Genomic DNA, 16,461 nt, shown 5'->3' on the forward strand with positions numbered 1-16,461 from the left:
AACTCCAGCACTGACTTTTAGCCTTTAGTGCCTCACCCTTAACAGGCCACTGGTAGAGGGCACCTCAAGCTTAATATTTCCAAAGGCTCCTACCTAATGTTCCACTCAACTACATCTAACTAATGCTGCTGCCTATGGTTCCAACCAACTACTTCTATCTAGTGTTCTTACCTTTATACTAGAAGGCAGGGCCTGTACATAGCACTCATCAAAGGAAAATCTAGAGTTACGAAGAATGAACTGTGTGAGTTTAGTGTAAAGCATTATGTGGGACCAGGAGAGATTTTATTCATGTGGAGAGAATGCCAGCATTACACTAGTGGGTGAGGGAGAGAGAAAAGACAGCTACCTGGGTCAGAAGAGTGCAACTTGACAACCACTGAAGTGCTGGCTCACTACACAGCCATCATTAGCCCTCCCAATACCCAAGTGGGGAGCATCTGTAATATACCTCCCTGGTTGGTGGCTCGTTACCAACTACTACCTATCTGTAAAGTGTATGTGCAATATATATCAACAATCAATTTTCTATCTTCTTTACACACAGCATGTTTTTTGAAAGTCCATCACATCTATGTAAGTGTTCCTTGCCACATCAAGAGTTAGTGTAATAAGTTTACTATAAAAAAATGCTACCCACATTAAGTATACCACACTGAAATAAAAAATGCCATTAAAAAATTTAAAGTTCTCTGCAAATGAACATCAGTACTTAAAAGCCTACTACTACTGGCGGGGTGGCGAGGGGAATGAATAAAGACAGACAGTATGAATTATGTACATGTGTATATATGTATATGTCTGTGTGTGTATATATATGTATACGTTGAGATGTATAGGTATGTATATTTGCGTGTGTGGATGTGTATGTATATACATGTGTATGTGGGTGGGTTGGGCCATTCTTTCGTCTGTTTCCTTGCGCTACCTCACTAATGCGGGAGACAGCGACAAAGCAAAATAAAAAAAAAAAAAAAATAGACAAATAAACATATATAAAACAACTTTCCATTCCATGTTAGATATACCAGGATTATAGAGGGGTCAAAAAATGTTCAATCCAATCACATCAAGTAATTCCACAAAAAGTTACTTCTAAGACTTGCAATATATAAGGGTACTTCAGCTAAAAACTTGTAAATATTGTGCTACAAGGCTATCACATATCAAATTTCCCAAGAGGGTGGATTTAGTCTTCTTAACTTAGTTATGTCCAAAACTGCCCTTCTCATTATGTGACACAGGTAATATCTTTTCAATCACAATGAAATCATAAGCTCTACCATACAGTCGTGGGGTAGCACCATTAATTTCCCTGTTGTCCCGAAAACATGTAAATATACTCATCCTCTAAGCTATTCTAACATGACAGATAATATCAATTTTACCAACAACCTTTAAAGAAAGTTGCATGAGGAATCAGCAATTTGAGGATTACTATGGGTGATCACAATTTGCACCTTCAAAGGAGAAATTCCAAAGAAAAAAAGAGAAGGCCTAAACCAAGTTTAGGTATAAGGAAAAAATTATGAAAATTTAAACACCAACTTTATGCAAATAAATTGGGAGGCTGAATTCCAACGTATGAGGGTTCTACATAGCCATTCAACACATTCTACAAAATCTATGTTGTACTGAGGTGAGTATAAAAAAATTAACAGATGGACATAAACATGCAAGGAAACAGACACACACACTATAGGAGAGATATTCAACAGAACACACAGGTATCAGGAAGCATTCTGAAAGTAAAAAGAGGCCATGAATTTTTATTCTATCACAACAAGAGGGCAAAAATACAAGACATATCACAGAAATTCTACTGAAACTCAAGAGATCACTAAACTATTGCACAATTGAACATTACAGAGGGCAAATCATTAATATAGGAACAAATAATACAGGGGGTGCCATTTCATGTGTGGTGGGGTGGCGGCAGGAATGGATGAAGGCAGCATGTATGAATATGTGCATGTGTATATATGCATATGTCTACATACGTATATGTATGTATATGCTGAAATGTATAGCTATGTATATCTGCATGTGTGGGCATTTATGTATGTGCATGTGTATGTGGGTGGGTTGGGCCATTCTTTCATCCGTTTCCTTGCGCTACCTCACTAACACAGAACACCGATAAAATTTCAGTGTGTTCTACATAGAAAACTGAAGTTTCCCTGCAACTGGAGCTAGAACCATATAAGGCTCGCAGGAGAGATGGAACTTCACAGTTACATTGAAGAAATATACATGAAAAAAATCCGAAGAACTATGATTAAGTTCTTGCTCTTTTATGATGAAGTTCTTGCTCTTTCTCAGTGAGGACACTATTCCAACTGACTAGAAGAAAAGTACTGGAATGCCATTAACTGAAAAAGGTGACAGAGATACAGTCCTATTGCAGAACTGTGTCACAACTCTCAGCATGGTCTGTAAGATACAAGAGGATAAAATCAGGAAACAGTCAAGAAGACTTTTGGCTGACAGGTAACCTTTCCGTAGACCTTTCACTCCATTCTTAAGTGGTCTACTAAATATGAATTGTTTTAAACTGAGCCAATATTCCTAAACTGCCATACCTAAAGCTAATAACAATTTTCACACACTTTGCTAACTCACTACTCACACACCCAACTAAGAAAAACTGTACAATACTAACTCTAGTACCTATATGTCTTCTAACAAGCATATGATCACTGAAACTGCTGAAAGTCATGTCCTAATGAAAAAGAAAAGTATCACAATTACTCCATCATTTCTTTTTCTATCTATCATCGTCACTCCATTCCAAATTTAGCTGGATGGATAATCTGCTTACAAAAATATGGTAGTCTGCTGAATCAGTCTCTGAATATAACATACTCTCCTATACTTACAATCAAGGAAGTGCTGGCTGCAACTGGTCCACTGTTGCCTCGAGTGGCATGCGTTAACATATGACAATTCAGACACTCTTGGACTGTCCATCCACCAATATGGAAGCTACGTATCAAAAATTTTTGTCCCTCTGTTATTCCACCTAAGCTCAAGTTGACCAAGCATGCACCCTAATGAGAGAGACAAAAATACTTTAAGTAACTACAAGTTAATCTCAGCAAAAATCTTATGTAAAATTTCAATGGTTTTGCAGAGCTTAATAGGAATACAGTTTTAAACTTTCCCTGCAAAAGAGAAATAAACAACAAAGAAAATTTTACATCTGCTAAAACAAAGAAATGTCAACAGTTTACTAACTCATACTAGATGACAAAGAATTCAGCAAAGTCATGTTGATCTCATTGTCCATTCTCTTAAGTATAAGTGATTAGGCCTCATCTTCAAACTTCATCCAAAGACTGTTAAAACTTTTCACAAATGATCAAAATCTAACCCTGTGCACTCTGTGTACAGGATATCATGATAAATTCAAAACATGTCTGCATAAGCTTGTTATTTCAATTATAGGGAAAGTATTTCTTTAAAATAAGATGAGATACTACTCAACTGGTGAAACACTGATTGAGTTTACTATGCATTCTTTAACTTATGATCACATACACTGTGGCATCCACCACCACTCATTTCATCCACCACTGCACCCACACTGATGGAGCCTAGGACTGGCCAATTCAGCAAATAATGTACTTTTCCTAAACTATGTAGGTCTACTCTTAATTCACAGGAAAAAAACTGTGGTTCTGCTAGTTTTTTCTGCATCTAATCACATTAATAAAAAAAAAAAAAGAAAATATCAAAGGTAACAATACAAAATATAACTTGCATACCCTGGATAGGCCTATCTAGCTTATAATGTTTTCCCTGAACTAGAAAGTTAAATCAATTCTTAAAAGAAATATATTTTGAGTACTTTTTCTATATTGGGGAGGTTGCAAAAATCATTTGCACTCCAGAGGAGTTCAGTTTCTTGTCTAATTTTTCATACCTTACATTTCCAAGACTGTGTATCCACTCAAATGTTCTAAGCTTTTAACAAAAATAAAAGGAGGGTACAAACTGTTTTGTATCAAACTATGATCAATGTGTCCTGACCAATAAAAGCTTCAATCTAAGGCATATTTTGTTCTACTGTTTGGTGTAGGGTTGATGTCATATTCAGTCTAGAAAGAATATTGATTTGAAACAATGTTTGTTTCACTTTACATTTCAATTTCCTCAATTTTCACGTCTTCTACCCATTATATATTTCATCCTTATCTCTGCTTCATCTTGTCTCCATTCCTGTTCTAGGACAAGTACATCTCTGTTTATATTCCTCCTCTAATTATGGATGTCTCTTCCTGATTATCTCAGCAAATATTAACAATGCAAAGCTTTGTGAATGAAGCTCAAAACAGGAGCCATCAATGAAAAAGCGCATAGGTTTTGAGGTATGAAAAACCATTTCTCTTGAGATTGAGCAATGAGCATCTGAAAATGTTACTTGCTCAAAGGGGATCAAAATGATGTTTTAACCATCCATCCCAAAAAAGAGAATCTACAAGGATTCACCCTCTATGACCATGATAATACCTATGAGGACAGCTTATGCTTATTCACATAACTCAACAACTAATACAGCCATTTGTCTAGGTTTATGACATCACATTAAAGTGGTGAGGTTATAAAAGCCTGCCATCAACTCCATAACTCACTAACTAATGGAGTGCGAGTCTCCCTAGACTTATTACTGTCAGAAGCACATAAAAGTATTTTTGAAAAGAAAAGAGGGGCCAGAAGGGATGGGATGATAATGGATGCTCACAGAACTCTGCCTATACCTTTTATGAGATGTGGTTTTCCTTATTCCAAAACTAAATTTCTCATCTGCAGACATAATCTGATGAGCATCAGAGAACACCAACACTACTGTGTCATCAATACACTAACCAAGACATGGGGACCTTAGGGTCTATCTTTGTCTTCCCTGGTGATGACACAAGGTTACAAAATGATCTTAACAGTAACTTTCGTCGAGGTGACATACTAGAAAATGACCCTTGAAAAATCAAAATAAAATGGGTATACACTGATCTGGTGGACCATCCTGATGAGAAAAAACTCAGCCAGAGGAACTGATGTCCTTAAATCTCACCAGTCCTGTGCTACTCTACTGTAAACGAAACATTTGGGATATACTTCATATTGGATCATCTATGGCCAGGTCCATATGTAAAGTACTTCCCCTAACAAAGACTTTTATCATTATTCAAGAGGGAAAAAGAAAATGGAATGCAACAAAAAAGCAAGAAACTTACAAAGAACTATGTATGCAGACTCAACAACCATGATAAAGTTTGTGGCTACCACCAAACTGAAAGAAACAAATCCAGGCTAAAGTTCCAGACATGAAGAAAAAAATATGTACTCCACAATATCACTCAATCTACTTATACAACCACAGAACTTATCCTATGGGGTTCCTGTAGCTTTAAGGCCACACTATACGGCTCCTTTAGTATGAAGACCAATCTAAGGTGACCTTTCACTTGTGGGGTAATTACAAGCAGGCAGAGCCCATATTACCCTATTCTACAATATAAAAAAATCAATGTAACTTATGCAAAGTAATAAAGACTGCTGCATCAGTAAGATGAACTCCTGATCACCTAGGTAACCAAACAAAACATATACACAATCAAACATAACTGAGTCCTAAAATATAGAAAAAAGTATGATCGAATGCATGTTTTGAAGCACAAAAGAAAAGATTACAGATTCAATATCTCTTATGTCCAGAAGTGAGGATCAAGAGTAAAAACCCAATATCACTAGCCAACAGAACATTTTATGCTAGTGCATGATGGGGTTCACTGGCAGCTTGGTGACTTCTCACAGCTGTGCCATAATATCAGACCTGGACAGGTTGTTGTATAGTTGATAAGTTTCTGTGAGAGTGAAAGAGCATCAGCCAGCTCCAAAGGTATTGTGGTAACTGAAGAGGGTGAACCTTCAAAGATGCACTGCATTTAGGAGGTGAAATGCTGCTTTAACTTCCCACCGAACAAGTGCTTTCCCAGATACTCATTTTGTTGTTAACAGATGAAAAAAATAACTTGAGCAAAAGGCTGTTCTTAGCTGTTTTTTCTTTCTTTATTAGAGATTCTGTCAAATTTCAAGGAATCAAAACTAGTATGATCATACAAAACCACCTTTTACCTGTACTTCACACCTTGAAATATTTTTGGGGGGCAGTTTGGCTAGCATAATGAAAATGCTGTCTGTGCATGAAACTTTCCCTTTCTAAATTCATGAAGCCATTTACTCCAGTAAGAAACCCCAAAAAGATTACTCTTTTCCAACCAAGTGACTATGATATATTTGAGTCTTCCTGGAAAATAATAGTGTACAGGACTTAATCAAGTTCAGCAGCTGATATAATGTGACTATACCTATGGTTTGAGAATAATGCTAAGAGACAAGAGATGACAGAACAGACAAGAAACAATTCCAACCTTTAAGAAGAAAGGATGCTGGCTTTCTTCTGATGTAAGGTTGGGCACACCTGCCACCAAAGCATCAGCTGTCTCTTGAACATGAAGCCGAATATTCAGGCAACTACAGGCCAGCTGCACCATCCTCACCCCTGAATCATAAGAAAAACAGATCCATGTGTAACCAAATACCCTAGGTAAAATCAGTGTAGAGATATGCTGAACAAGATTTAAGCAGCATTTCATAATTGCATTAGTAATGATACTAATGATCTACACATGCAAAGGAGAATCTAAGTCATTAGCTATTAACCAGGAAAAAGAATGTGTAGATCAATTCAAAAGGTGAACTATATCATGTTACAAAGCCATAACCAAGGCCTTGTCAATAACTATGGGCCCTGTTGTAACAAAAATTTGATGGCATATATGAAACTCTTCATACATAACCAAGTCCACATCAGACATGACACATACACATAAAAATAAGTCCACATCAGACATGACACACGCATCAGAAATGAAAGATTTCATTCTCTTTTTTCCAAACCATAATGACTATGTTGTGAAAGCATGCACTTGAGAATTTCCACCCTCTTTAAAATATACCAAACAAATCCATATGTGAGACAAAAGGGGCTCATCAAATGCTGTAAGTATGGTTACTGGATACACATGTATCAAAAGCAAGAGAGTGCAAGGTTTCAACTTCCTGGGGAGAGACCACAGCATACAATCAAATAAATCAGTCACTAAATGACAACAGTGTTTTAAATGACATGCACCATAATTTCTCCAATTTTCTTAATTTTTTCCATTTCAAAATTAATTTCTCCTTTTCATTCTAGAAACATCTCCTTTACCTTTAAGAAGAAACCCAAAATAGACATAAATAACATGAGCATTGGTATACTTCAAAACCGTACCTTACATCTGTAAAATGAGCTTACATCAACGTACAGGCCTTTCAACACATGCATAAGGATGCTGCATGCAGTGAACCTTTGGCAACAGTCACTGGGTAAGAATCACAGGTACTGAAGAAATGACATTCATAACTCTTCAATTCTTTTTTTTAAAATGCTAATCACTGTGATGTGAAAACTGCTTCAGAGGCCAATGCACACACACAAACACACACTCAAAAACACTGACCATGAGTCAGCATAGGCCTGCCTGGGGTCAGGTCTGCATGGGTTCGAATCCTGTGCGCAGCAGTCGCCCCACACTCAAACCACGTGTTCATCCTCCCTTGGGGCTGGTCGATAAATGGGTATCTGGCTTAGGCTTGTGTGTGTGTGTGTGTGTGTGTGTGTGTGTGTGTGTGTGTGTGTGTGTGTGTGTGTGTGTGTGTGTGTGTACACAGAAGTTAAGACATGGGACATTCAATGTTAAGAGATAGGGCAACAGAAAAGTAAAACCCTGCTCTCAATAACAAACACACACTGATCACACACTTCTATGCCGTAGCAGTTAGCACTGATAATCATGTCCATGCATGAGCCCATTCAGATTGGAATCCTGGAATCAATAAATGGGTGTCTGGCTTAGGCTGGTGTGTGTGTGTGTGTGTGTGTGTGTGTGTGTGTGTGTGTGTGTGTGTGTGTGTGTGTGTGTGCACATAAGAGTAAAGACATATGGCAACAAAAGTGTAAAACTCTCCCCTTAACACAAAAATAGTGGATGCACATGCATACTTCAGATGAGTCTTCTATGGATGCACAGACATGTACTAATTATAGTCCCCCCTCTCCTTTAAAATGAGGAGTAACCCATGCAATTCCCCTTAACAACCATATTCCTTACATAGTTCTTCTTCCAAGTTTGGAATCCATTTGAGACACTGCTGGAGCATATTTTTTCCATTTCTATACAAGCAAATAAGTGATTTTTGGGCTATGATAATGCAAGTGGCGATACAAGCACCAAACTTTGTGCCTGTTCTTCTTGAGTCCCTTTTTCAGAGAAACATTCATCCACTTCACTCCTAAAGTGTGATAAAAATAATTTTTTATATAAGATCAACTGTGACATATGTCATGAGACAAGATTTCTGCACTACTGCTTTAAACTTTGCACCAGGTGCAGCATTCTTAAACTTCAACACATATATCAATCAAGGATACTAGGAGACATTTGGTGAAGTTTTCAATGGTTCCATTCATATCTACAAGTATTCAATCCATAAAGTTCAATATTTCATACATTTTTGCAGATCTTTAAAGCCCTTGTATCACATTACTTATCACAAATTTTTTCTAAATCATGCTACACCTGTTTATATCACTTCTACTTAGTGTATGGAGTGATCTGATACTACTTTCATCAAACCCCATAAGAAATACTACAGTAACAAGGCTAAACTGATGGCAGACCATGCCATTGGAGGCCACAACCGGCAGGCCTATCAAGCCATCAAAGCCTGCATGGTATGGTCTATTGTTCCATTTCTCCATAGCTCTCCCCACCATTTCTCCTATATAATAAGAGTTCATTAACAAAAACACAGATAAAACAAATATAAATGCTCAACAGACCTCATGAAAAATCTTACCTAACCCCCTAGCAGACTAGATTCATTTCTAATATTCTAGTCAAAATATACCAGTTAAACTTAAAACTGAGAATCATGCCAACTGCTAACAAATGTTAACAAACAGATGACAGGCTGAGCAGCTGTTCATCCAATTTCCTCACATAAGCAGCCATTCTAGTCATTCCACAGTAAATGGGACAAAGAGAGTTGAAAATTAAGTTTTGGAATATTTAGATTTGAGCATCTTTCTATATGTACAGAAACCAAATTTTCATAAAAAAGTGATCAAATTACAACTGTGGCAAATTTTTGATGTCATAAATTAAAATAAATCAGCTGAAACATGAAAACTGCTGTCACGGAGAGGCCATTTGTTAACTGCTGCTAAATTCTATTCCTTGTTGCATCAAGCTTTAAGTTATGGTATACCTTAAAGTTCCTTGCATATACTAAAAACATCATACACTACTTATTCATATTTGTATGGAGAAAATTAGTAGTGTGTTCTTGGACAAAAATGTCATTTTTAGATGTCATAAATAAACATAAATTGGTCGAAACAAGAAAACTGCTATCACTGAGGAGACATTTGTTAACTGCTGCTATATTTTATTCCTTGGTGCATGAAGCCTTAAGTTAAAGTATACCTTAATATGATTTAGATTATATTATATTTATATTCATATCATATTATATTATGTTTTCCCTCTAAGGCCCAGTCCTCTGTTCTTAACGCTACCTCGCAAATGTGGGAAATTGCGAATAGTATAAAAAAAAAAAAATACCTTAATATACAGTGAATACCAGATGAATGTGTCATGATTTTGTAATGACATACACTTTAGACAAAGTTTGATTACCTACATTAGTTATATTTGTATATGAGCATGGCCTGTATGTTTTTAAATAAAATATGGACTAGACAACTTCTCATATTAGAATTATGCTTAAAAGCTTGACAAAGTATTTTCCTGTAAGCCTACTGGCTGGGGCTTTCAACTTAACTTCAGTCATTTAAATTCCCAGCCAAGGTTGCTTAAATTGACAAACATGTTAATTAATGAACAATATGCAAGTAAGCTTTTCAGCATGTACATGATTTTCAGTGACATGGTTCTTCACCAGGTGTTAGGCCTGGGAGTTAACAGATGTTTTTCGCATGACCTTGTAACCTTCAAGTACCTCTTTTAATGTGGCAACCTTGGGACCCAGCCACTGCCAGACAATGGAAAATGCCAGAAAACAAAACTGACCCCTAAGGGAACCCCCTATGTAAACATATGCCTGACCCCTAGTCTTGCCAGCTCGTTCCACATGAATATTACAGTGTTCTCAAATGCAGAACAAGAAATGATACAACCATTAATGCTTCTAAACAAGATTTGAACTGTTACATCAGATTACATTAGAAGTACATCAGGGTTAGCAAGGTCAGCAGTGTCTCTAGGATATACAGGGTCCTTAGAAAAATGCAGGGTCATCAGGGTCAGCATATACTTGCACATCAGGGACAGAGGAGGTGCAGGGAAGTGGATCTTCTACACTAGAATGATCCTTGGCAAGGTTATTAACGATCTTCAACCACTATTGCAATTTAACTTGCTCCTGGTATTTTAGCTTTTCCTTAAATAATTTTCTTTGAATCAAATAAACTGACATAATTCCTTGTTGTTATAAAGTCCTTTTGCTCCAGGCCTGTGATTAAATCTCTCGTCAACTGGATACATTTATCTACAGAAATTCTTTCTTCCACTTCCTCGTTTTCCTCTGCACTTTTTTCACGACAATCTTGTTTCTTCTCACCTTGCTGAACCATTTCCATGATTTCTTGATAAATTGGCTGATAAACAACAGGCTCTTCCACCCTAATGGCAGATACACAAACCAATGTCGGCAGATTCAAAACATGCCAGGCCACAGAGCGCTGGATTAGAGAGGTACTACCTGTACTGTACTTGATTTTCCAATTTTTGTGATTAAGATGCTGAACTTTCACATTTTGACATTACTAGATCACTGCTGATCAAAATATTAGCTAATTCTGAATTTGGGAGTTGAAATAACTACTCTATAGTCTAACTTTTAGGAGTGGAGAAAAGTGTGCCCTCCATGATACCATACGTGGCCACTCATCTTCCAATATACAAATGAAAGTTAAAGGCACAGGCTAGGTCCCCTGCATCATGTTGGTATATGAATTGAGTAATAAATAAATGCAACAGTGTTTGGGAATATCTGGTTTGAAAATAGAGATATACATAAGTATATGTATGTAAGTAGGAGAGATGGCCAGAGAGCATTATTGGATTACATGTTAATTGATAGGCACATGAAAGAGACACCTTTGGATGTTAATGAGCTGAGAAAGGCAATTGGAGGGATGTCTGATTATTATCTTGTGGAGGCGAAGGTGAAGATTTGTTGAGGTTTTCAGAAAAGAAGAACGTTGGGGGTGAAGAGAGTGGTGAGAGTCAGTGACCTAGGAAAGGAGACTTGTGTGAGGAAGTACCAGGAGAGATTGAGTGCAGAATGGAAAAAGGCGAGAGCAAATGATGTACGGGGAGTGCGGAAGGGATGGGATGTATTTAGGGAAGCAGTGATGACTTGCGCAAAAGATGCTTGTGGCATGAGAAAGGTGGGAGGTGGGCAGATTAGAAAGGGTAGTGAGTGGTGGGATGAAGAAGTAAAATTGTTAGTGAAAGAGAATAGAGACACGTTTGGACAATTTTTGCAGGGATGTAGTGCAAATGACTGGGAGGTGCAAGAAATGAAAAAGAGGGCAAATGAGAGTTGGGGTGAGAGAGTATCAATAAGTTTTGGAGAGAATAAAAAGATGTTTTGGAAGGAGGTAAATAAAGTGCGTAAGACAAGAGAACAAATGGGAACATCGGTGAAGGGGCTAATGGGGAGGTAATAACAAGTAGTGGTGAAATGAGAGAGAGATGAAGTGAGTATTTTGAAGGTTTGTTGAACGTGTTTGATGATAGAGTGGCAGATATAAGGTGTTTTGGCCAAGGTTGTGTGCGAAGTGAGAGGATCAGGGAGTTTGGTTTGGTAAACAGAGAAGTATTGAAAGCTTTGCGGAAGATGAAAGCCTGCAAGGCGACGGGTTAGGATGGTACTGCAGTGGAATTTATCAAAAAAGAGGGTGACTGTGTTGTTGACTGGTTGGTAAGGATATTCACTGTATGTATGTCATGGTGAGGTGCCCGAGGATTGGCGGAATGCATGCATAGTACCATTGCATAAAGGCAAAGGGGATAAGGAAGCGAGTTCAAATTACAGAGGTATAAGTTTGTTGAGTATTCCTGGGAAATTATATGGGAAGGTATTGATTGAGAGGCTAAAAGCATGTACAGAGCATCAGACTGGGGAAGAGCAGTGTGGTTTCAGAAGTGGTAGAGGATGTGTGGATCAAGTGTTTGCTTTGAAGAATGTATGAGAAATACTTAGAAAAGCAGATGGATTTGTATGTAGCATTTATGGATCTGGAGAAAGCACATGATAAGTGGATAGAGATGCTTTGTGGAAGGTATTAAGAGTATATGGTGTGGGAGGTAATTTGCTAGAAGCAGTGAAAAGTTTTCCTCAAGGATGTAAGGCATGTGTAAGTGTAGGAAGACAGGAAAGTGACTGGTTCTCAGTGAATGTCGGTTTGCAGCAGGGGTGTGTGATATTTCCATTGCTGTTTCATTTGTTTATGGATGGGGTTGTTAGGAAGGCGAATGAAAGAGTTTTGGAGAGAAAGGCAAGTATGCAGTCTGTTGTCAATGAGAAGGCTTGGGAAAAGAGTCAGCGCTGGGGGCTGATTCAGGTAAGAAACTGCAGAAGTTGGTGACTGAGTTTGGTAAAGTGTGTGAAAGAAGAAAGTTGAGAGTAAGAGTAAATCTGAATAAGAGCAGGGTTGTTAGGTTCAGTAGGGTTGGGGCACAAGACAACTGGGAGGTAACTTTGAATGGAGAAAAACTGGAGGAAGTGAAGTTTTTTAGATATCTGGGAGTGGATCTGGCAGCGGATGGAGCCATGGAAGTGGAAGTGAGTCACAGGGTGTGGGAGTGGGCGAAGGTTCTGGGAGTGTTGAAGAATGTGTGGAAGGCGAGAATGTTATTTTAGAGAGCAAAATGGGTATGTTTGAAGGAATAGTGGTTCTAACCATGTTATATGGTTGCGAGGCATGGGCTATAAACAAGGTTGTGCAGAGGTGGGTGGATGTGTTGGAAATGAGATGTTTCAGGACAATATGTGGTGTGAGGTGGTTTGATCGAGTAAGTAATGAAAGGGTAAGAGAGATGTGTGGTAATAAAAAGAGAGTGGATGACAGAGCAGAAGAGTGTGTATTGAAATGGTTTGGTCACGTGGAGAAAATGAGTGAGGAAAGACTGACAAAGAAGATATATGTGTCAGAGGTGAAGGAACGAGGAGAAGTAGGAGACCAAACTGGAGGTAGAATAATGGAGTGAAAAAGATTTTAAGCGATCGGGGCCTGAACATACAGGAGGTAGAAAGGCATGCAAGGAATAGAGTGAATTGGAACAATGTGATATACTGGGGTCAACATGCTGTCAATGGATTGAACCAGGGCATGTGAAGTGTCTGGGGGTAAACCATGGAAAGTTTTGTGGGGCATGGATGTGGAAAGGGAGCTGTGGTTTCGGTGCATTACACATGACAGCTAGAGACTGAGTGTGAACAAATGTGGCCTTTGCTGTCTTTTCCTAGCACTGCCTTGCATGCAGGGGGGAGGGGGGTGCCATTTCCATGTGTGGTGGGGATGGTGATGGGAATAGATGAAGGCAGCAAGTATGGATATGTACATGTGTATACATGTTTATGTCTGTGTATGTATATGTATGTATATGTTGAAAAGTATAGGTATGTATATGTGCATGTGTGGGCATTTATGTATATACATGTGTATGTGGGTAAGTTGGGCCATTCTTTTGTCTATTTCCTTGCGCTACCTCGCTAACGCGGGAGACAGAGACTAAGTATAATGAATACAATAAATATTGTTAATTTCACAGGAAACTAATATTAAAGTTTGCATTTTCGAATTTCCCTTTTTTTGGTCCCCTTCGCGACACATCACAAATAGCTAAAAACATCTTTGAGTTTTTTCATCTATCCATCTATCTATACCTTTGAAGCCTGTTCCAACATGAACCCTCTCAAAGGGGTGGCCATGGCAATAGTGTCTCCATAACCAAGGAACTCCAAAGCCACTTCTCAGCCTTTAGTGCCTCACTTTTAACAGGCCAGTGACAGAGGGCAAGTCTAGTGCAGTGTTTGCAGAGGCTCCTCCCTAATGTTCCTCATGACTACTTCTATCTAATGCTCCTACCTACTACTTCTTCATGTTTCTACTTACTACTTCTATCTAATGTCTCTACCTAATGCTCCTGCCTAAATATTCCTACCTACTACTTCTATCTACTGCTAGAACCATTTTGCCAAAAGACAGGGGTGCTCACTGCAGGAAAATGTAGCTATGAAGAATGAGCTTCATGAGGCAAGTGCTGTCAAATGTTACACATGACATGGGAGATTGTACATTTGCGGACATAAAGCCAGTCGTCCATACGCTAGTGAGGCAGAAAGAAAATGCAGCTACTTGGGTCAGAGGAGTGCAACTTGACAATCACTAAAGTGCTAGCTCACCAAGCAGTCACTAGTAATATACCTCCCTGATCATTAGCTGTCGACCAACTACATGGGTGTTTCAACTGTGAAACTGAGGTGCCTTAAACGAATTCAATGCCCATCCAAATCCATTAAAGTAAAAAGTTTAGTATTTTTGGGTTCAAAAGTTTATCCTCTATGACATGTAAAATACTGTGGAATGACTCTACAAGGTCCCCAGCACAAGATCATCAGTGAAGGTATATTTCTGCTATATTGTAAATCTCAATTCCTAGGGAATATTAGGTGAAGTTTACATATTTTCTTACAAATACCAAAAATTCTTCTTCTGTTAGCTTAAGTGGCAGCTACATCTTAACTCTTCATCTTCACCATTGCGTTTGGTCAGATGCTCAAAACTTCGAGTTTTGAGTATTTTAATACCTGGACATTTTCTGTTTCAATAAATTCTACATCAATTAATCCCACATACTTCATGATATTCATGTCACACCAGACTTGCCTCAATATTGTAGAATATATTTCAAATTACATTCTGCAGTTTTTGAGACCTTTTCCATATGTAGTTTTATAGATCTGTTTCATGATATACAATCTGATATGAAAATTGGTTGTTTACCAAGAGAAAAACATCGCTCATGAAGAGTCTCTTCTATGAAAAAAAAAGAAGAAAGAATCAAGTGATACATGTCTTAACTTACCCATGGAGAAATTACAAACTTCTACTGCGATCATATCACAAAAGATTACGTAAAGCCCTACATTCTTCGGTGTTGACATGGCTCACCATGCGATATTTAGTTCTTTTTAAGCATTTTAACACAAACCTCACCAGCTTATGATGCCTCATACATACGGTATGAATCAAATTTGCTCCACATCACCATTCCTTCCAACTTACGCATCTAATTTCATTACGACATATACTTTTGTTTGTGGTACCCCTTTCTGGATCTAAGTTGCTACCAGTGCCACAGAAGACAGTCCTCCTATGAGACAATGTATGTGCTCAGAGAAGATTTCATACCACAGTTCGCCTTCAATACTTAACCTTCACCTCCCCTTCAACATTACTTTAGACTGGGTGAGAGACAAAATGTTAAGTCTGAATTTCTCTCTTTACACGCTCATGTTGTACGACTGTTCGCCGAGGCGCCGGTAGCATCTTAGCCCCCCAATCCCACCTTCATCTTACGTATCAGACAATAAAATACAATGCTCCACATCAAGTCTCATATCTCTTAATGGACACTCTTAAAAACATTCCACTGCGCGACTGTCAAACCAAATCACTCAATTTATCCAAAGATTAATTCGCGTGCATGATTAATTTGGTAACTTACTTCCACTTGGTAATAGTACGGAGGCCCTAACTCAAGACTCTAACTGAGTCATTTGCCTTCGGCTTATAAATGAGAGGACTGGATCCTTGACGTAAACCACTTTTTCTTTCACACTTACAAGTCCCATGTTTACAATAACTCGTCCAATAAGACGATTAGTTCGAAACTAAAATAACACTAAAAGGCAACACTGTCACAAGCCTACGTGACCTGCCCCATGCAGTTCAAAAGCTTACATGGGAGTAAGAACTAAGAACTGTCTCTTGACTATTTCTACACTTTCTTCACAAACAAACAAAACTTAGCTCTCAAGGCTGTTGCACATAGGCCTCGTCACAATTCTCAAGGGAGGCCATAAACATCGTCCACCTCCCGTGTATATAATTACCCTCTTCCTACAACGTAAAAATAACACAAACCAGTGAGTATACTGTGTATGGAGTAAAGTTGGCAAATACGTGCCTAGAGTATTGTTTCCCCCAAAGCGTAGCCTTCACGGCGATCTGCTTACAAGTAAAAATGGTCGTTC

At 38.3% G+C, this 16,461-nt stretch overlaps 1 protein-coding gene across 4 annotated transcripts in view; it reads right to left on the bottom strand.

Moving 5' to 3' along the window:
* Positions 1 to 16,461, bottom strand: part of PRAS40 (Proline-rich Akt substrate 40 kDa) — a 39,196-nt gene extending 22,735 nt beyond the window's left edge. The window contains exons 1-3 of one of the 4 annotated variants that reach the window (XM_071659177.1): positions 16,395 to 16,461; positions 6,435 to 6,565; positions 2,880 to 3,050 (exon numbers count right to left, since the gene is read on the bottom strand). In XM_071659177.1, coding sequence (XP_071515278.1) covers positions 2,880 to 3,050; positions 6,435 to 6,557 — 294 coding nt within the window. In that variant the 5' untranslated portion in view covers positions 6,558 to 6,565; positions 16,395 to 16,461. Of the gene's footprint in view, positions 1 to 2,879; positions 3,051 to 6,434; positions 6,566 to 7,568; positions 7,672 to 8,219; positions 8,349 to 15,932; positions 15,953 to 16,394 lie in introns of those variants that run through there. The other 3 variants (XM_071659178.1, XM_071659176.1, XM_071659174.1) reach the window with 3 other exon arrangements.

Source organism: Panulirus ornatus, chromosome 67 (genome assembly GCF_036320965.1).
Source record: "Panulirus ornatus isolate Po-2019 chromosome 67, ASM3632096v1, whole genome shotgun sequence".
Taxonomy (NCBI): Eukaryota; Metazoa; Arthropoda; class Malacostraca; order Decapoda; family Palinuridae; genus Panulirus; species Panulirus ornatus.